At 63.3% G+C, this 20,176-nt stretch overlaps 1 protein-coding gene across 1 annotated transcript in view; it reads right to left on the bottom strand.

Moving 5' to 3' along the window:
- Positions 1-7,401: 7,401 nt before the first annotated feature.
- Positions 7,402-20,176, bottom strand: part of MEI4 (meiotic double-stranded break formation protein 4) — a 45,953-nt gene continuing 33,178 nt past the window's right edge. Inside the window, exons 5-6 of the mRNA XM_039914865.1 lie at positions 18,642-18,773; positions 7,402-7,771 (exon numbers count right to left, since the gene is read on the bottom strand). Of these exons, the coding sequence (XP_039770799.1) occupies positions 7,502-7,771; positions 18,642-18,773 (402 nt within the window). The 3' untranslated portion in view covers positions 7,402-7,501. The remainder of the gene's footprint in view (positions 7,772-18,641; positions 18,774-20,176) is intronic.

Genomic DNA, 20,176 nt, shown 5'->3' with positions numbered 1-20,176 from the left:
GATGGAGAGACGGGGGGGGGGGGGATGGAGAGGGGAAGGAAAAGGGGGAGACGGAAAGAGAGAGGAGGGAGGGAGAAGGAGAGAGGAAGGGGGGGAGACGGGGGGAAGGAGGAGGGCGGGGGGGGGGAAGAGACGGAAGGAAAGACCAAGAGGGAGAGGGAGGAAGAGCGAGAGAGAGGGAAAGAGGGAGAGCTCCCGGGTACGGTTCCTAGGCCAGATGAAAAGCAAGAATAAAAGTTTTCACTTCCTCTCCTCCCACACGGCACGCCAGTTGCGGCCGAATGAATCAGTTGAGATGCCTAACGGCATTTTCTCCTCTAGGTGCTGAAGTGTGATTTATGAATGTTACTCGTAGAGATCATCCAGGACCTGGACTTTCCAAGATCTCCGATAAGAAGGATGTTCCTTCGGAGGCCGAAGTAATGAGCTCTGGGAACCGTCGGTCCCAACGGCGACGGGAAGCAGGGAAGCAGTGTGGCCTGACGGAAGGAGGACGGGCCCGGGAGTCAGAGGACCCGGGTTCTTAACGCCACGTGACAGGACGCGACGACAAACGGATACGTCCCCCCACCCACTGCGCGCTTCCCGGTCCGTGCCCAGAACGTGGGGGGCGAAAAGCCACCCGACGTGACCCCGAGCCTCCAGCTGACCGTGCCACTGACCTCGAGCTTTTTAAAAACGCCCCGGGACCGGGGCCGGTCAGGCACGGGGACGTGAAGGTGCGACCGAAAGTCGGCAAGCACCGAAGGCTGAGTTAATCAGTGTGGCTATAATAACTGATGATAACCACGGCATTTGTTAAGCGCTTCCCATGGGCCGGCCACCGCACCGAACGCCGGGGCGGACGCAAGCGGATCGGGTTGGACACGGTCCCTCCGCCGCATGGGGCGCGCGGTTTCAATCCCCCCTCAATTCTGTCAACGAGATGAACGTCACCTCGATTTTATGTGTTCGCCACTGTTTCGACGAGATGTCCTTCCCCCGGATCCTACTCGGCGCCACCGCTCCCGTCCGTCCGTCTCCCCCGATTAGACCGTGAGCCCGTCGATGGGCGGGGACCGTCTCTATCTGTGGCCGATCTGTACATTCCAAGCGCTCAGGACAGCGCTCCGCACATAACAAGCGCTCAGCAAGTACTGTGGAATGAATGACTCCCCATTTTACAGATGAGGGGCCTGAGGCACAGAGAAGTGAAACGACTCGCCCCAGGTGGCACGGCAGACAGACGGCTGAGCCGGGCTGGTGGGAAGAGCACGGGCTGGGCGCCAGGAGATCTAGGTCGGACTTCCAGCTGTCCCCGGCCTGCCTTGTCGAGTCTGGGCGAGTCGCTTCATTTTTCCGTGCCTCAGTTTCCTCACCTGTAAAATGGGGACCCGCTACCCGTCCCCCCCCCCCCAAACCGTGAGCCTCGTGTGGGACGGGGGTTTGGTTCCGATCCTGTTGCCCCGGCTTGGTACGGTGCTCGGCTCGGCGGAAAGAGCCCGGGCTCGGGGGTCACGGGTTCGAATGGCGGCCCCGCCACCGGTCAGCTGGGCGACTGTGGGCGGGTCGCTTCGCTTCTCTGGGCCTCGGTTCCCTCATCCGCAAAATGGGGATGAAGGCCGTGAGCCTCGCGTGGGACAACCCGACGACCCTGTAACGACCCCGGCGCTCAGCTCTGCGCCTAGTGAGCGCTTGACCAATGCCAACGTTGCTCTTATTATTATTATCATTCTTATTCTAAGGAAGCTAGTATCTAGGTAAAGGAGAAGTATAAAAATCGTCCTCGGTGAGAGAAGACGGGCCCGACCGTTCCAGTTAGTTTCCCAGGGGTTTCTCGTGACAGAACGCAGATCGGTTCCAACGGATTTCCCGTTCAGTTCATCGGGAGGTTTAGGAATGTGAAATGCAGCCTTGTCGATCCCCCTGGGGAGATTTCGAATTCGTCCTTAAATGTTTCGAGGCGAACGGCGCGGCTCCGCACAGCAGCGGTGCCGGGGAGAGGCCGGAACGGGAATCCAGACCACTAGACTCCCGGCTGCTCCGTCGGCCACGCATTCCCATCGCGCCGAGCGCCCTCTCGCTCTCAGCGCCCGGTTCCTCTGCTTCCTAGGTGGGCAGCGACCTCAGCAGGGTCAGTCCCACGTCCCGGTCTGGCCCCGAAACCCCGCCGGGCACCGTCGCTGCTTCCTTGCTGTGTGTCCTTGGGCAGGTCACCTAACTTCCCTGCGCCTGGGTTTCACCACCACTAAAACGGAAATGAGAAACCCGTCTGTCCTCTCCCTTAGATGGGCCAGCTCCGTGTGGGGCGGGGACTGTGTTCCATCCGACGGTCTTACATCCCAATCAATCAGTCTATTGTTAAGTACCGTATATACGTTATTAAGTATCGGTATTTACCGGCGCTTACCGCGTGTGAGGAGCACTGTGCTGAGCACTTGGGCGAGGGATGACGATAACGTCGGTATCCGTTAAGCGCTTCCTACGCGCGGAGCACCGTTCTAAGCGCCGGGGGAGATTTACAGGGCAATCGGGTCGTCCCGGGTGAGGCTCACGGTCTTCATCCCCGTTTATCCCCATTTTCCAGACGAGGTCACCGAGGCCCAGAGGGGTCCCACAGCCGACACGTGGGCAGAGCCGGGATTCGAACCGTGACCCCCGACGCCCGGGCTCCCGCCACTGAGCCACGCCGCTTCTCTGAGTTGCCCACGCTAGCCCCTCGGTACTTACGTACGTGTCTGCAATTCTATCTCTCTATCCGTATCGATGTCTGTCTGCCCCAGTCTAGACTGTAACCTCGCTGCGGGCGGGGAACGTCGCTGTTCATCACCGCCGTACTTTCCCAGGCGCTCAGTACAGCGCTCCGCACGCCGTAAGCACTTGAGAAATTGGACGGAACGAATGAACGTGGGCAGGGAACGGGTCTACCGACTCTGTTCTACTGCGTTTCCCCCAAGCGCTCGGTACAGTCCTCTGCGCTCGGAAAGCTCTCCAGAAATGCCATCGCTCCACTGTGTTGGTAGGGTCAGTGTCAGGGAATTCGGAGAAGCGGCGTCGCCTAGCGGAGAGACCCCGGGCCCGGGCGTCGGAGGGACCCGGGTTCTAATCCCGGCCCCGGCCACCCGTCTGCTGCGTGACCTCGGGCAAGTCACTTCTCCGGGGCTCAGCGCCCTCATCCGTAAAACGGCGCTGAAGACCGTGAGCCCCACGTTGGGCTTGGCTGTTTCCATCCCGGTTAGCTCTCATCTACCCCAGCGCTTAGCAGAGGGCCCGGCACGGGGCGACCGCTTGACACATACCCCCGAAGAAACAACCACCGAAGAACGCTTCCCCTCTCCCCGGACGATGATCGTCTCTCCTCTTCCTTCTTTCGGGAGTCGCCACGCCGCGGACCAACGCGGCGGTCTCAAGACGTTCGCTGGCCCCCAGTTCCGATCGCCCGATCTCCCGAAACGGCGGGTCGTTCCCCGAGGGGGTCGGGGCTGTGAGGTTCCGAGAGCCGAGATCCACGACGGATCCCATCCGCCCCTCCTCCGGAGCCCCTCGGACGGAACAGGCAAACCCACGTCCCCGGGCGCCGCGGTCCCCGGGCGGGTTCGGAGGCTCAGTTTTCCGTGAGTTCTAAAGGCCACCCGGGAAGAAGCGAATCCGTTCGATGGTATTTACTGAGCGCTTACGCGGGGCGCTGTACTAAGCGCTCGGAACGGACAAGTCGGCAACAGGTGCAGTGAGGAGCGGTGGTGGAGGAACCGGGCCCGGCCCGCCGAGACAGCGGAAGGGCCGGCTCTCAGAGTTCGCTGGATTTCCGACTGGATCCTGCTCTCCCCTCTCGCCCGGTAGCCCGTCGCGGGCGCGAAACGGATCGGTTCACTGTGCTCTCCCAAGCGCCCAGCGCAGTGCTCCGCGCGCGGTAAGATGAGCAGCGTGGCTCGGCGGAAAGAGCCCGGGCTGGGGAGTCGGAGGTCGCGGGTTCCAATCCCCCGGACTGTGCGCCCGTCACAGGGCAGGGACCGTCTCTGTCTGTCGCCGATCCGTCCGTTCCGAGCGCTTAGTACAGTGCTCTGCGCGGTGTCAGCGCGCGAGAAATATTACGGAACCAATGACTCCGGGGTCATCGGACTGTCCCCCGGGGGGCTCACGTTTTTTAATCCCCATTTTTACACACGAGGTAACCGAGGCCCAGAGGGGTTAAGTGACCCGCCCAAGGTCACGCCAGGTGACGGAGCCGGGATTGGAACCCGCGACCTCTGACTCCCAAGCCCGGCCTCCTTCCACTGCGCCAGGCCGAATGAATGTCGCAAAAATCACACCTCTTCCAAGAGGCCCTGCCTGACTGAGCCCCAATTTCCGCTACTCCCTTTCCCTTCCGTATTCCCTAGGCGCGTGGTTCCGGTCCCTGTAATCCCCTACATCTCCCCCGGTCGGACCGCGCGCCCGTCCAAGGGCAGGGACCGTCTCTATCCGTTACCCATCTGTCCCTTCCGAGCGCTCGGTACAGTGCTCTGCACGTAGTAAGCGCTCAACGGATACTATAAATAATAAATAACAATCGCCCGACTGTCGATCCCACGGCACCGTACACACCCCTAATCGATCTACCTCTACAGACGTCTCTCTCCCGCTTCGAACCGGAAGCCGCTCGCGGGCGGGCGGGGATGACGTCTGCCGACCCCGTGGCCCTCTACTCTCCCGAGCGCTCCGTACGGCGCTCCGCGCGCCGCCGTAAGCGCTCGGTAGGTCTCCTCGACGGGGCTCGGGGACCCCGGGAACCGCGGACCTACCGACGAGAGAGGAGGCAGGAGGAGAGGAAACGCACCCCGGAGTAGAGTGAGCGATTCAAGGGACGAACGGACGGGAATGGGGGGATTAAATCCCTCTCGGGAAGCTTCCCTATCCCTCGGACTGCTCTCGCCTCTCGTCTATTATTATTCGGTATCTGTCAGGCGCCTACTACGGGCCGGGCACTGTTCCCAGCGCTGGCGCGGACGGAGGGTAATCAGACTGTCCCGCGTGGGGTTCACGTTTTTTAATCCCCGTTGCCGCGGAGGAGGTGACTGAGGCCCAGAGAAGTTAAGTGACTTGCCCGAGGTCACGCAGCAGACGAGTGGCGAATCCGGGATCATTCATTCATTCACTCGACGGTATTTACCGAGCGCTTACTATGCGCCGAGCACCGTGGTAGGCGCTTGGACTGAACGAGCCGGCAACGGACGGAGACGGTCCCCGCCGTTTGACGGGCGCGCGGTCCGATCGGGGGAGAACCCACGTCCTCTGACCCCCAAGCCGGGGCTCTCGCCACTGAGCCGCGCCGCTCCTCTACCGGGAACGCAGTGCTTCCAGGTAGAGGGAAAGATGCAGGAAGAGCCGGCCCCTTGCGGCTCGGAGCCTCATCCACGTTAGGTTCCTAGGGATTCCACGGGGGGAGGCAGGGTGGCCCAATGGAAAGAGCACGGTGCCGGAAGACCGCCACTCCTTCGGGCGTCACCCCGATCTGCTCTCTTTCTTTCTTTCTTTCCTTTCTCTCTCTCTCTTTCTTTCCTTTCTCTCTCTCACTCTTCCTTTCTCTCTCTCTTTCTTTCTCTCTTTCTCTCTTTCTCCCCCGCTCTCTTTCTCTCTCCCTCTCTCTCTTCCTTCCTTTCTTTCCTTCCTTCCTTTCTCTATCTCCCTCCCTTCCTTCCTTTCTCTATCTCCCTTCCTTCCTTCCTTCCTTCCTTCCTTCCTTCCTTCCTTCCTTCCTTCCTTCCTTCCTTCCTTCCTTCCTTCCTTCCTTCCTTCCTTCCTTCCTCCCTCCCTTCCCTCCCTCCCCTCCCTCCCTCCCTCCCTCCCTCCCTCCCTCCCTCCCTCCCTCCCTCCCTCCCTCCCTCTTCTTTCTTTCTTTCCCCCTCCCTCCCGACTGAAAGCTCGTTGAGGGCAGGGAATGTGTCCGCTGTATCGTCTGCGCCGAGCCCTCCGAGGGCTCCGATCACGCTACGCGCTCGATACGTACGACCGTATTCCAATCTTGGCCCTGCGGCCTGCCCGCTGGGTGACTTTGTCTGTAACCGTCTCGGCGCGGTGTCTGGCACGTAGCACGCGCCCACCGGATACCGGCGCTATCATTATTCTCTACGTGACCTCACCTGCAAAAGCGCCAAGTACAGAGTTGGGCACAAAGTGAGCGCTCGGGAGACGCGATCGAATAAACGAACGGACGGAGGAAACGGGGACTATTCCTTAGTCGGTGGGTCGTACTTATTTCTTTTGAAACCGCGAGCCCCGGGTAGGACAGGGACTGGGTTCGAACTGATTATCTCGCAGCCGCCCCGGTGCTCGGCCCACGGTTGACAGACCGCGAGCCGCGGGTAGAGCGACCGACTTTCGCGTCCGTTCCCGACGTGAACTAGGTTCGGGAGTCAACGGGGGAAGCCCGTCATCGCTAAAAGTGTGGGGACGCCGCTCGGCACCACGGCCGGGCTCACGCCGCCGCCGCGCGACAACGCGACGGAGCGCCGACGACTGACGAGACTCCGGAGCGTGATCCGTAGGAACCCAAACCGTTTAATGACCAACCGTGAAACCTAATTCTGGACATGAAGATTGGAGAATTCGTCGTGTTCTCAACCTGCCGCTGATTACCTCCAGACGGCAGCCTCTTAACGACGAGGGTACTGCACCGTAGCCCTCATCAACGACTAAATGAAAACTCGATCATCTCTAACGCGGCCGGACGCCAGAGAGGACCCGCGGTGAATTTGGACGACGGGTGAATTGCGCCGAAAGCGACCGAAAGTAGCCGGCGACGCCGGCGCGTAAAGGCGAGGAGCCTATCGTCGGCTAACTCCGCGGCCGAGCCGGCCAAGCCGGGGAGGAAACCGAAACCTCCCCGCGACTTCAAACGTTTTGGAACCCCACCAACTTTGGAGAAAAACAACTTGGCTCCGGGTCAGGCCCGTTACTGGCGAGCCCGACTGACCGCGAGTCGTTCCGATGCCCCGAAGCCGGGCTCGCCCTAGACGGCGAGCCGAGCGCGGTCGCCGAAAACCGTGCGGGGAGAAAAGAGGGAGGTCGGGGCGCTGAGCAAGCCGGGATAGCGGACACGCTCGGCTGAGGCAGAGGGCGATTCTTCAACCCGCTCGGAGTCGAATGAATCATTCCATCCGGCGAACCGCTTTTTCCCTCCGGCGGAAATGCCCGGTTGCGGATTTCCCTTTCGAGAGTCATCCGGGCCGAGAAGGGTCCGCAGACAAGCGGCCCGGCGGACGGGGCCCGGGCCTGGGAGTCGGAAGGACCCGGGCTCCGATCCCGGCTCCGCCGCCTGTCCGCCGGGGGGACCTCGGGCGAGTGGCTTCGCTTCTCCGGACCTCGGTGTCCTCGCCCGAGGGAACTTAGGTCGCGACTGAGACCGTGGGACGGGGACCGTGTCCGATCATCTCGAATCTACCCCGGTGCTTAGAACGGTGGCCGGCACGCAGCGGCCGCCTCACCGGACCCGTCCCCGTCACCGCCTCGGCTCTGCCTCCGGCAGGAGAGAGAACCCGACCGCCTACAGGGGGGAGTGATTTTCCACGGCCTGAACCGGAGGCGGCTTCAACAGCATACTCAGTCTCCACACGTACACGCTGAACAGCGTGAAGTCGTCCGACAGCTGCAGGATGACCGGGTCGACCTGCCGGAGGAACGTCTGGATCTCCCGGTCTTCCGGGTCCGGCCTCGCGCCGCCGCTCTCTTCCCTTCCCGCCTCGAGGAGTCGTTCCAGGAGCGTGAGGATCCAGAAGGTGTTCTCGTACCGGGTCACGTCGTAGAAGGCCTGGGCCTGCGCGGGGAAGGGCGGAATGGGGCTGAATCGGGGAAACGGAGCGACGGGCCCGCTGGTGTCCCCGTCCCCCCGTCCCCCCGTCCCCCCCCCCCCGCCCCGTTCTTTACAGATGAGGTAACTGAGGCGCAGAGAAGTGAAGCGACCCGTCCAAAGTCACCCGGCTGACGGGTGGCGGAGCCAGGATCAGAACTCAAGACCGCCCTCTCCACTGAGCCGCGCTGCTTCTCTACCCTGGTTCTGCTTTCGTCCCCGTGGGCTGAGGAGGTCATCAGAGCCCTCTTGGGGAGATTCGTCCATTCATTCATTCATTCAAGAGTATTTACTGAGCGCTTACTATGTGCAGAGCGCTGTACTAAGCGCTCGGGAACGGACGGATCGGTAACAGATAGAGACAGGTCCCCGCCCTCTGACGGGCGCACGGTCCGATCGGGGGAGACGGACAAGAACGGCGGCGGCAGACGGGATCGAGGGGACGAACAGTCTCGTTAAAACGACAGCAGATAAACAGAATCAAGGCGCCGGACAGCTCGTTGACAGAACGAAGAGGGCGATGAAGATACGGACGGTCGAGCGGACGGGTACGGCGCCGAGGGGATGGGACGGGAGAGGGGGAGGAGCGGAGGGAGAGGGGGGAGGTGGAGGGTTCGGCCGCGGAGAGGCGAAGGGGGGGTAGAGGGAGCGGAGGGAAAAGGGGAGCTCAGTGTGGGAAGGCCTCTCGGAGGAGGTGAGCTCTAAGGACGGTTTCGAAGAGGGGAAGAGAGTCAGTCCGGCGGAGGCGAGGAGGGAGGGCGTCCCGGGACCGCGGGAGGACGCGGCCCGGGGGGTCGGCGGCGGGACGGGCGAGGACGGGGGACGGCGAGGGGGCGGGCGGCGGAGGGGCGGGGCGGCCGGCGGGGGAGAGAGGAGGGAGGAGAGGGAGGAGGGGGCGAGGTGACGGACGGCCTCGAAGGCTCGAGTGAGAAGTTTAGTGTGGGAAGAGCGCCGCAGAAAGCGCTCGGGAGAGTCCGGCACAACCGAGCCGGTCGACGTGTTCCCCGCTCGCGAGGAGCTTACGGTCTCGAGGGGGAGGCACACGTTAAGGGAAATGAACTGTGGATTTGGACGCGAGTGCCGCGGAGCTGAGGTGAGGTGAACAAAGGGTGCAAATCCAGGCGGAAGGGTGACGTGCAACCAAAAATAGCAACGGCGACTATTGCCGCAATCACTGTCGATTCCGCATCCCACGGGGATCGGCCGCGGTATTTCCCATCCTACCTTGAAGTGTTACCGAGGGGGCATCCACGATGGGCGCGATACCTCCGCGCGGGAATAACAGACGTTTACCATCTGGAGATCTTCCGTTTGGAACGGAAGAATTTCATTTCACGGTTTACCGGGAAGCGGCTTTTGGGCGAAGCTGCATGTGGAAAGGACCGTCAGCTGAAACCCGAATGCGGCTGAAAAGGGCATTTTTTTTTTTTTCCAAATATATTCCGTTCTTGAGAACGTTCCTGATTTGGGTGGTCTTATTTTCTTAGCCATCCCTATGAATGAAAACGTATTCTCTAATAACGTCCTTCTTCGTCTTGTGCCGGATTAAAAAGCAACGGTCCTTCCCCCGGTCCTGCGGGACGGTGGAACTAACGGTCAGGATTAGATCGTCAAAAACCCACACTGACATCTTCTTTGAAGTCGGTGTCTTTCAAATGGGTACGGCGGGGCGGATGAGTGAAATCCGCTATTAATGGACGGCTATCGTCGGCACGGAGATCGATTTTCAAATCGCGTTTATGAGATGCTGATTTATAAAAAACGTCCCAGTTCACCAATCAGGCTCTCGCTTCACTTGGCGGTCAATCAAACCTGAGGACTCGTCCGTGCAGGCGCCGGACCGACTGCCCGAGCCCACGTCGGCGGCGCATTCGACGGTCCCCGCTCCCCCGGCTACGAAGCCGACCTGAAGGCTTTCGCCGCCCCGAGTCGGCTAGAACCGAAACCCCGCGTTCTTTGTCGCGGAAGGGCTTTTCTCGTTTTCCTTGGCAGCAGTGAAACTCCGCAATCAAATAGGTCTCTCGGTTCGATACACGGGAGTGAAGAGACAATCCGTCAATAGATTCCCCCCGCCGTAGCGGGGATACCGGCTTCTGATTCGAGTGGGGTGAAACCTCTGGGCGGCATTCGAAGGGGATGGGATTCAGAAGGGATGGGAGAAAACGGGGGGACGGGAGGAAGAAGAGTGGCTTTTCCCGCGATCAAAACCTTCCTAAAAATCCCATTCTCCTCCGATCGCGTCTCCGCCAACAGACCTTCTCGGACTTAAGCCCTTCATCTCTCTTTGAAAGGAGGCTGTGATTTTAACGAACCCTCTGGACTGCAATCTCGTCCTCTAGACTATACGCTCCTTGGGGGCAGGGAATGTGTCTGTTTTTTGTCGTACTATCCTCCCCCAAGCGCTCAGTGCAGCGCTCCGCACACAGTAAGCACTCCATGATTACGACCGGACGAATGAATAGAGCTTCCTGAAAGCGGGGGTGGGGGGTTGGGGGGGGGGGGGTGTCTCTACCTTCAACGTCTCATTAAAAGTACTTCCAAGAGACGTTCCCTGACTAACAACAACAGTAATGACGGTATTCGTTAAGCGCTTACTACGCGCCGAGCACCGTACTAAGCGCCGGGGTGGATACGGTCCCTCGGTCTTAATCCCCGTTTTAATAACGATAATGTCGGTATTCGTTAAGTGCTAACTAGGTGCAGAGCTCTGCTCTGAGCGCTGGGGGAGATATGAGGTGAGCAGGCCGTCCCACGTGAGGCTCACGGCCAATCCCCGTTTTCCAGACGAGGTCACTGAGGCACAGCGAAGCGACGCGACTCGCCCGCGGTCTCGCAGCTGACGAGGGGCAGGGCCGGGAGTCGGACCCGTGATCTCTGACTCCGAGGCCCAGGCTGGAGGTCACCGAGGCCAGAGGAGCCAAGTGACTCACTCAGGGTCACGCAGCGGACAGGTGGCGGAGTCGGGATTAGAACCCAGGTCCTCTGACTCCCAGGCCCGTGCAGCGAGCCCCCGCGCCATCATCGACGCCATTTACTGAGCGCTTAACTCTTCTAATTTCCTCTCCCTTCCTTAACGCCCTTGCACTTGGATTTGTAAACCACTATTCACCCCACCCTCAGGCCCACAGCACTTCGGTCCGCATGATAGTGTCGCCGGTATCCGTCGAGCGCTTGCTATGCGCCGAGCGCCCGTTCTAAGCGCCGGGGGAGATGCGGGGGTCATCGGGTCGTCCCCCGGGAGGCTCACGGTTAATCCCCGTTTTCCAGACGAGGGGACTGAGGCACAGAGAAGTCGGGTGACTCGCCCACGGTCACACGGCTGACGAGCGGCAGAGCCGGGAGGCGAACTCGCCACCCCTGACTCCGAAGCCCGGGCCCTTTCCACCGAGCCACGCGTACGCGGAGTTTTCCTTTTATGAGCGTCCCCCTCCCTGGACCGTACCAGACACTCCTTGGCAGGAGCGAACGGTACGGCTCTGTTGCGGGGATTGTCTCTCTTCACTGCCGAAGCGCACTCTCTAAGCGTTCGGTACGGCGCTCCGCACGCAGTACGCGCTCAGTCGATGTACCCGACTGATCGGGAATCTGGTCTTGGCTTCTCTGCGTCTCAGTTCCTTCGCCCGTAAGACGGGGACGAAGACTGCGAGCCCCACGTGGGACAGGGACCGAGGGGGGAAACGAGCAAATTCGGCCATAGTTACTGAGCGCTTGCCGTGCGCGGGGCACCGTGCGAGGCGTTCGGAAAGTCCAACTCAGCGACAGAGAGAGACAGTCCCCGCCCGCACCGGGCTTACGGTCTAGAAGCGGGGGGCGGGGGGGGGGGGTGGGCGTCGAAACAAATAAACAGGCGGCGGGACGAATGAATAGAATGATAGGCCGACTGGGTTGGACACGGTCTCACCCCCATTTTACGGACGAGGTCGCTGGGGCCCAGAGAAGTGACGTGACTTGCCCGAGGTCACACACAGCAGGCTAGCGGGGAAGGCCGGATCAGAACCCGTGACCTTCCGACTCCCGGGTCCCAGGTTCTGACCACTGAGCCACGCTGCTTCTCCGCCATCCTTAGACTTCGCGTCCCTTGCGGGCAAGGAACCCTGACCAATTTTTCACCCAAGCATCCTTTCTCGGTGCTTAGCACACTCGTTCATTCGGGCCATCGTATGGCCGGAGCACTTACTGTGCGCGGGGCGCTGCACTAAGCGCTTAGGAGGGTACTACGGGCAATAAAGGGACGCATTCTCCGCCCACAGGGAGCTTACAGTCTAGAGAGGGGAGACGGGATAGGAATAAGGGCTTCGGACCAGGACAGCGAGCACGCCGTCGGGTGGGGATTGTCTCTACCTGTGGCCGAACCGTGCTCTCCAAGCGCTTGATACGGCGCTCCACACACAGTAGGCGCTCAATAAGTACGACCGAACGAATGGCCGGCGCTGAGACGGTGGTAGCAGGAAATGAGAAGGTTTAAAAGGAAGGGGAGAGCCAACCGAGCGTCTTAAAGCCGACGGAGGGGGCTCCCGTCCGACCGTAGAGAGAGACGGGAAACCACCGGCGGTCCTGAGGAGGAGGGAGAAGAGGATCGAACATTTTTTTGTAGAAGAGCGATCCGGGCGGCAGGACGGAGGGCGGGCCGGAGCCGGGCCGGACAGGAGGCGGGGAGGTCGGCCGAGGCGGGACGGGAGACGCGCTCGGCTCGGCGCGGTTTGGCCGCAGAGGAAAGGGTGGGATTTTAGAGATGCGAAGGTCTTCCCCGGAGGATCCGGCGACAGATCGACCGGGGGGTTGAAAGGCAGAGATGAGCAGGGGCAGAGCCAAGGCTACGGGCCCGTAAATCGGGGAGAACGGCGGCGGCGCCTTATTCCGTCTGGACGATCCTGTGACCGGAGAACGCGGAAAACCTTCCCGGGGAAACAAGTCAGGAAACGGAAACTCCAAAAACAAAAAGAGGGATCAGATCATCGTAGGGAGCGACCGGCCGAGTCTTTCACCCGTCCGACAGCTAGACCCATCTGCTCTTTACCATTCCTGTGATGTGGCGCGACTATTTTAACCGAGGCCTTCAATTACGGCTCGACGATACGACGACCCAATCCCGCGACTCTCAAGCGCACACGTCTACTTCACCGAGCTCCGGCTACGGGGGCCTCTTGCCCGCCTCGCCGCCGTAACCGTACCGAAGATATGACGACAAAACCTTCGTGACTTATCAGTACCCGCTGCCGGCATACGATATCGATATATCTTCGCCTCGACCTATTATTCGGAAGAGCGAGGCACGCCGGCCGTTATCCGAGAGCCTCGGATTCATTCGTCGAATCCCCGGAAAGAATCCGTTTACGCACACGAATCGAGGAATGACTCTGGAAATGAAAAGGGAGGGCGCCACGTAATCGGAACTCCCAGACAGCCTCGACGTTACTAGAATACCACTCTTCGCCTATTTGATGCTAAGCGGAGATCCGGTGTTCCGAGACGCGCGGGGGTCCCGGTCCGACCGGGGAGAGACAGGAGCTCAGTATCGATCTGTCGGCATTCGGTACCGACCTCGGAGGGCGCCATCCTACGCGCCACACAGAGGCTGCTCTGCTGGCGCTCGTTGAACCCCCGTTCAGACGGCGAGGGCGATGGAGGGGGGCGGTGTCGCCTGTGAATCCCCATTTGGGATTTCAGGCCCGGATATCCAACTCCCAGTTATCCCCCAAATCCTGCCTAGCGAGGAAACTGGACGTTTCGGGACGGATAACACCCGCCCCCGCCCCCGCCCCCGCCCCCCCCCCCAAGAATCTTCATTTGAGCACTCGCCCCTCCATCTCTTTACCGTCCAGACGTTGTTTTCCTGGGTCGGCTCCGTGCGACGAGCCATCCGGACCCAGAGTTTAAATCCTGGGCGGCTAATTCTCCAACCAAACGCAGCGCCGCGACCCCGGACCTACCTCTCCGGCCTATTTCCGAGCCTACCCGACGCGGACGTCCGCCCGCGGGCCTAGATCGATTCCCGAGGCTTTAGAAGGGTCAAGGTGGTCGGCGAACTGCGAGAAAACCGCTTCACGCTTCTGGGGAGTCGGAGGCTTCGAGGAGCGGAGGAGGGCGCGTGCGTCGGTGGGGGGCCGTCGCCCCGGCCGCCGCCTATTTTCTGGGCTCCGGTGCCCGCCGGAGACCGTCGGCTCGTCGCAGGCGGCCGACGGGCCCGCTAACTCTGCCCGCACTGTCCTCTCCCGGGCGCCCAGCGCGATGTCCCGCACGTAGTCTCTGCCCACAGTAAGCGCGCTCCACAGATACGGCCGCGTGAGCAGTCCGTCGGAACCACCGACGGCTCGATCGGTCGAGAAGGACGGAGGGGCCCGGAAGGCTCGGGGCAACCGGAAGACGGCGGGTCTTCCCTCCCGGGGGCGTTGGCTCATTCGCTCGATCGTCCGGTCGTATCTATAACGACGGTAACGTTGGTATTTGCTAAGCGCCCGCTACGTGCCGAGCGCTGTTCTAAGCGCCGGGGTAGACACAGGGGAAGCGGGCCGTCCCCCGTGGGGCTCGCGGTCTTCCTCCCCATTTGACAGATGAGGTCGCTGAGGCCCGGGGAAGCGAAGCGACCGGCCCGCGGTCCCGCGGCTGCCGAGCGGCAGAGCCGGGATCCGAGCCCGTGACCCCGGACTCCCAGGCCCGCGCTCTTTCCACCGAGCCACGCCGCTTACCCGCTTTATCGAGAGCTTACCGCGCGCAAAGCACCGTATCGAGCGCTCGGGAGAGTACGCTACGATGACAGAGAGACACATTCCCGGCCAACAGCGCGCCCCCCCCCCCCCCCCCCGCCCCACGCATTCCTCAGGGAGGATCCGAGACGCCGGACCAGACCCACGCTCATCACCAGGCAGGCTGGAGGGCCGGGGGCCGGGGCCCTCAGCCCGTTTCTGCCACCCGCCGGCCGCGCGACCCCCCCCCCCCCCCCCCCCCCCCCCCGGGGCAAGTCGTTTCGCTTCCCTGACCCTCCGTCTGCTCGTCTGCAAAGTGGAGATTCGATACCCGTCCTCCCTCCTTCGCCGAGGACCGGGAGCCCCACGCGGGACGGGGACCGCGGCTGAGCTGTCGCGTGCGACGTAAACGGTATCCGTTAGGCGCTTATCACGTGCCGAGCGCCGGTCTCTTCGCTCTACCCCGGCGCCCAGTACACGGTAAGCAGGTCAACAAGTCCCACGGTCATTATTCCTTATCATCAACCACGACTCCGAGCCGCATTCCCGCCAAGAGTCCTCTCGACCTTCCCTAGCCCCAGCACGAAACAGACGTTTACGACCGAGCGGGCAGAGAAAAGAGAAGGGGGACGCGTTCTTACGCGTTCGGTGACATACGTGGGTGTCGTTCTCAGAGACCGTGAGGGGGCGGGGGAACGGAACAAAAGGAAGGAGAGAGGCCCACGGGCGCACCGTTAGACGGGAACGGGAGACGAACTGAGGGCCTGGGGGTAAGTCAGCTGAGGCGGCCTGACGCCCTCCTGCAATTCTCTGCGCTGTTCACATCGAGCCCGCTCGGTGACTTCAGTCAGTCAGTCAGGCGTATTTACTGGGCGCTTCCTGTGCGGGGACTCTGCTCCCTCGACCTCCCCTTCACCTCTCTCCCCCCCCCCCCTTTCCCTCTCCTCCCCCTCTCCCGTCCCACCCCCTCGGCGCCGTACCCGTCCGCTCGACCGAATATATCTTCATCGCCCTATTTATTCTGTCGACGGGATGTCCGTCGCCCCGATTCTGTTCACCTGCTCTCGTCGTAACGAGACGCTCGTCCCCTCGATCCCGTCTACCGCCGTCGTTCTCGTCCGGCCGTCTCCCCCGGTCGGCCCGTCGGCCCGTCGGAGGGCGGGGACCGTCTCGACCCGTTACCGATGCGTCCGTTCCGAGCGCTTAGCACGGCGCTCTGCGCACAGTGAGCGCTCAACAGACACCATCGAACGAACGGACCAACACCATTGAGAAAAACCCAGTCAAACAACGAGGTCGGAACCGGCCCTCATCCCCGTGGGTCGGGAAGCGAATCGGCGAAGCCCGACTGGCGCGAGGAATCGTCTCGGGCCCCCCCTGACTGCGCCCCCCCCCCCCCCCCCTTCCCTCTTCTCCCGCTCTCTTCTGCGTCACCCCGACGCGCTCCTTGTATTCACCCCCCCCCCCCCCCCGCCACGGCCCACGACGCTTCCGTCCGTGACCGTCACTCATGTGTCCGCCTCGCCGGCCGTCTCCCGCTCTCGTCCGCTACGTTGTTCTACCGTCCCCTCCCGAGCGCTGGGGACGGTGCTCCGCACAGAGCGAGCGCCCGACAGATACCGTCGACTGACCGCCCGACCGGGCGGCCGTCGCTTCGGGGAGCCCTTTCGGACCCGTCGGATGATGCGAGACGCTGAAAGCGCCCCGGTTTTGTAAATCGTTTCGCTCGTCCTCCCCTGTCGCCCCGGAGACCGCGGGATGCACGGGACGCGTCCCCTTCCGGGGGGGCTCGACCCAGCGTCCCGTCCTCGGACGCGCGCTCGGAAGATGCGCTCGTCGGGCGGATCGACGTGGGATGACTCTGGGAGGCGGGGGGGGGGGGGGGGGGAGCTCTGCGCGTTTTCTGCAGCGGCCGCCGCACCTCCATCTCTCTCTCTCTCTCTTTCTTTAATCCCGTTGTCGCGTGCGACTCTCACATCCGCTGCGGAAACTCGGGAGTCTCACCGAGGGGGCGTCTACAGACTAGCGGGTGGGCCCCGTTCCCCCGTAGGACAGGACCGGTCCGTGGACGACCCGGGGAGGCGATGAGGGGTGGGGAGGGGAGAAGGCGGAGAAAGGCGAGGATATCCGTACGAGGATCTGGGCGGACGGTACAAGTGGGCCCTGCTGGGCCTTCTCCCCTCTCCTCGTCTCCCCGGCTCGTCTCCCGATCCCAACGGAGGGGCGCGGGGTGACCGGAGGCCGGTTCTCCCGGGGCCCGGCTCGGATCCGATAACCGGGACAGAGGGATTTCCCCGGCCCGGCCAAGGGAGGGGTCGCCCGGCCGACCCTCGGAGGGCTGACGTCCCGCTGCCCCGCGCGCCGCCGTCTCTGGAATCCGGGAGCCGTACGATCCCGACCCCCCTCCCGAAACCGCTCCCGGGACCGGCCCGCGTTAGCCGGCGACGCGGGAGGAGGGAGGCCGCCCGCGAGCCGCCGGACGCCCGGCCGACCGCCGGCCGCGAAGAGGGGACGGAACCGGCGGAGGCGGGAGACGTCCGGCCCGAGGACGTCGCCGGGGCCGAACGGACGGCGGCCCGCGAATCCGGCTCGGGGGCCGGGGGCTTTCCGCCTAGAGAAGGTTCCGGGCAGGGCGTCCATCGTCGCCGGGCCGAGGGAGGCCGTCTATCGATTTCTCTTAGTGTCCGACTCCCCGTCCGACAATGACGATGCCGTCGGCACCCGTTAGGCGCTCACCACGTGCCGAGCGCCGTTCTAAGCGCCGGGGGAGACGCGGGGTCATCGGGCCGTCCCCCGGGAGGCTCCCGGCTGAGCCCCGTTTCCCAGAGGAGGTGACGGAGGCCCGGAGAAGCGAAGCGACTCGCCCGCGCTCACCCGGCTGCCGAGCGGCGGGGCCGGGATCCGATCCCGCGACCCCCGAGCCCGGGCTCTTTCCACCGAGCCACGCCGCTTCTCTGGCCCGGAAGGCCGTCGCGGGCGGGGAACGCGGCTCTTTATTGTCGCACGGCACTCTCCCGAGCGCTCAGGACAGCGCCCTGCACGCAGCCGGCGCTCCACAAATGCGCCGGAACGGATGAGAAAGCTGCCGCGGAGGCCCGGGCCACTTGAGTGGAATCGGGCCCGCGCGTCAGAGGACTCGGGGACGCTTCCCTCTCTATACCCGGAGCCCGTGGCGGACTGGGAACACGTCGCCCGTGGTCGCTGAGCGCTCGCTGTGCGCGGGGCCCCGTACTGAGCGCCTGGGAGGGTACGAGAGAACAATCTGACGGGGCCAGTCCCCGCCCGCGGCGAGCTCGCGGTCTAGAGGACGAGCTTACGGTCCAGAGGGCACAAGCTCACTGGGTCAGACACGGTCCTCGCGCCACGCGGGGCCCGCCGACTCGGATCCCCGTCTCGGACAGGAGGAGGCGAGGGACAGAGGGAGTGGCGGAGTTAGAACCCGGGTCCCCTGACTCCCGGGCCCAGTCTCTCGCCACCTCGCGCTCACCGGGTCCTGCGGACCGAGCGCCGACCGCGTGCGGGGCGCCGTCCCGAAGGCCCGGGGGGGGGGCGCGGGGGCTCGAGAAGCAGCACGGCCTACCGGACGGAACGCGGGCCCGGGAGCCAGGAGGTCACGAGGCCTAACCCCGGCGCCGCCGCCCGTCCGCCGGTGTGACCTCGGGCAAGTCCCTTCGCTTCTCCGGGCCTCGGTTCCCCCGTCTGGAGAACGGGGATTAGGACCGCGGACCCTAAGTGGGACAGGGCCCGCGTCCGACCTGATTAACCCGTACCTACCCGGCGCTCAGGACAGCGGCCCGGCACGGGGCGAGCGCTCAGCGGATGCCCCGATAGTACAAGGCAGCGACCAACCCGCCGTTCCCACATTTCTACAGCGCCCGATCGCCTCTCGGCGTCCTAACCGACACCGGGCTCTGAGGCCGTCCCTTACGTCGGCCAATCCCGTCGAAAGCCGGAGCGGCCCCGGTCGGTTCCGTTCCGCGCCGGCGGGCCGCGTCGCCGGCCTCCCGCCGGTCCGCGGTCAAGCGTTTTGGGGAACCGAGGTCGCCGGGTGGGGGGAGGAACCAGAGGGCGCCGCCGGCGGCACCGCGGCTGGAAGTGTCGAACGCGAAACGTTCCGGGACGGCGGCCCGGCCCGACCCTCGCGGTAAAGATACCTGGCGGACGGACTTCAGCTCCTCGATGAAGCCGTTCACTTCGGAGAAGAGGAGAGAGACGACGGATTTCCTCAGCCCGCCGCACCTGCCGAGCAGGTCGACGCTCTGGTAGATGAAATGCTGCCTCTGGAACTGCGGAGAGAGCGACACGCTACGGTCAGCCCAAACGGGTCCACCGGCGAACGGCGTTTAACGGTAACGGTGATCACGGAAGCCGCTGAGCGCTCACTCGGTTCCCCGGCCCCGTTCCGAGCGCCGGCGGGGGCGCGGGTCCGTCGGGTCGGACGCAGTCCCCGTCCCACGCGGGGCTCGCCGTCTCGACCCCCGTTTTACCGAGGTGAAAACTGAGGTCCCGAGAAGTGAAGCGACCTGCCGAGGTCACGCGGCGGGGCCGGTATCAGAACCCGGGTCCTCCCGACTCCCAGGCCCCGGGCTCCATCCGCTAAGCCACGCTACTTACCGACCACCTAGTGAGGGGCGGTCAGCTGCACTTATCGGGCACTTACCGTGCGCACAGCGAAACGAGCGGGCAGTCAATCGTATTTACTGAGTACCCACCGCGTGCGGACGGTAACGATGACAGCGATACCGTTGGTATCCGTTAAGCGCTTCGCTACGTGCCGAGCGCCGTTCTAGGCGCTGGGGTAGACGCGGGGGAATCGGGCCGTCCCGCGTGAGGCCCACAGTCTCCACCCCCGTTTTACAGATGCGGTCACCGAGGCCCGGAGAAGCCGAGTGACCCGCCCGCGGCCACGCGGCCGACGGGCGGCACAGCCGGCATTCGAACCCACGACCCCCGGCTCCCACGCCCGTGCCCCCCCCCCCCCCCCGCCGAGCCGCGCCGCTCCTCGGTACCGCGCGCGGGTGTGCCGTGGGACCCGGGGCGGGTCGGTTCACTGCTCTGCGCCTCGGTCCCCTCGGCCGTAGAACGGGGACGAGGACCGCGAGCCCTACGCGGGACGGGGACCGTGTCCGCCCCGGTCACCCCGTATCTACCCCGGCACCTAGTACGGTGCCCAGCAACCACCTCGGTTATCGTTATCGTCACGTTTCGCAGCGTGGCTAGACAGCTACAGTGTCTGGCTCTCGCTCGAACTCAACTCCAAGGGAATTTCCTCTCCTCCTCCTCCTTTTTTTTCTTTTTTTAAAACTCGAGACCGTTCGGCAAAAATTCCCCGATGGGCACAAGCGGCAATCCTGCAGGGACGGAGAGTCGACTGAGGAGAATTCCGTCATCCCGGCCATTCTGTTTTCTCCACCCCGGATGATCTCCCAGAGCGATCGGGTCTGATCGATCCTCGTTGGCGGGGAGACCCAACCCCGTCGGCCGAGTGAACACGGGGACGACCTGGGGGGACGACAGTCGACCGTCATTTCCGGGTCGACGAAAATCGCCCATCCGTTTTTGCCAACCGTCGACACGGTCAACCGGATCTAGAGCTATCCGGACCAAGACAGAGGACGGGAAAAGGGACCGATTCGGGCCAATCCGCAGATGGGTCACGGAGGGCGAGGACCGACTGGATGTTTCTTCG

The sequence above is a fragment of the Ornithorhynchus anatinus genome, chromosome 19 (genome assembly GCF_004115215.2).
Source record: "Ornithorhynchus anatinus isolate Pmale09 chromosome 19, mOrnAna1.pri.v4, whole genome shotgun sequence".
In the NCBI taxonomy this organism is placed as follows: domain Eukaryota; kingdom Metazoa; phylum Chordata; class Mammalia; order Monotremata; family Ornithorhynchidae; genus Ornithorhynchus; species Ornithorhynchus anatinus.
The sequence above is the reverse complement of the archived record's forward strand: the minus strand, read 5'-3'. Positions and strand labels throughout refer to the sequence as shown.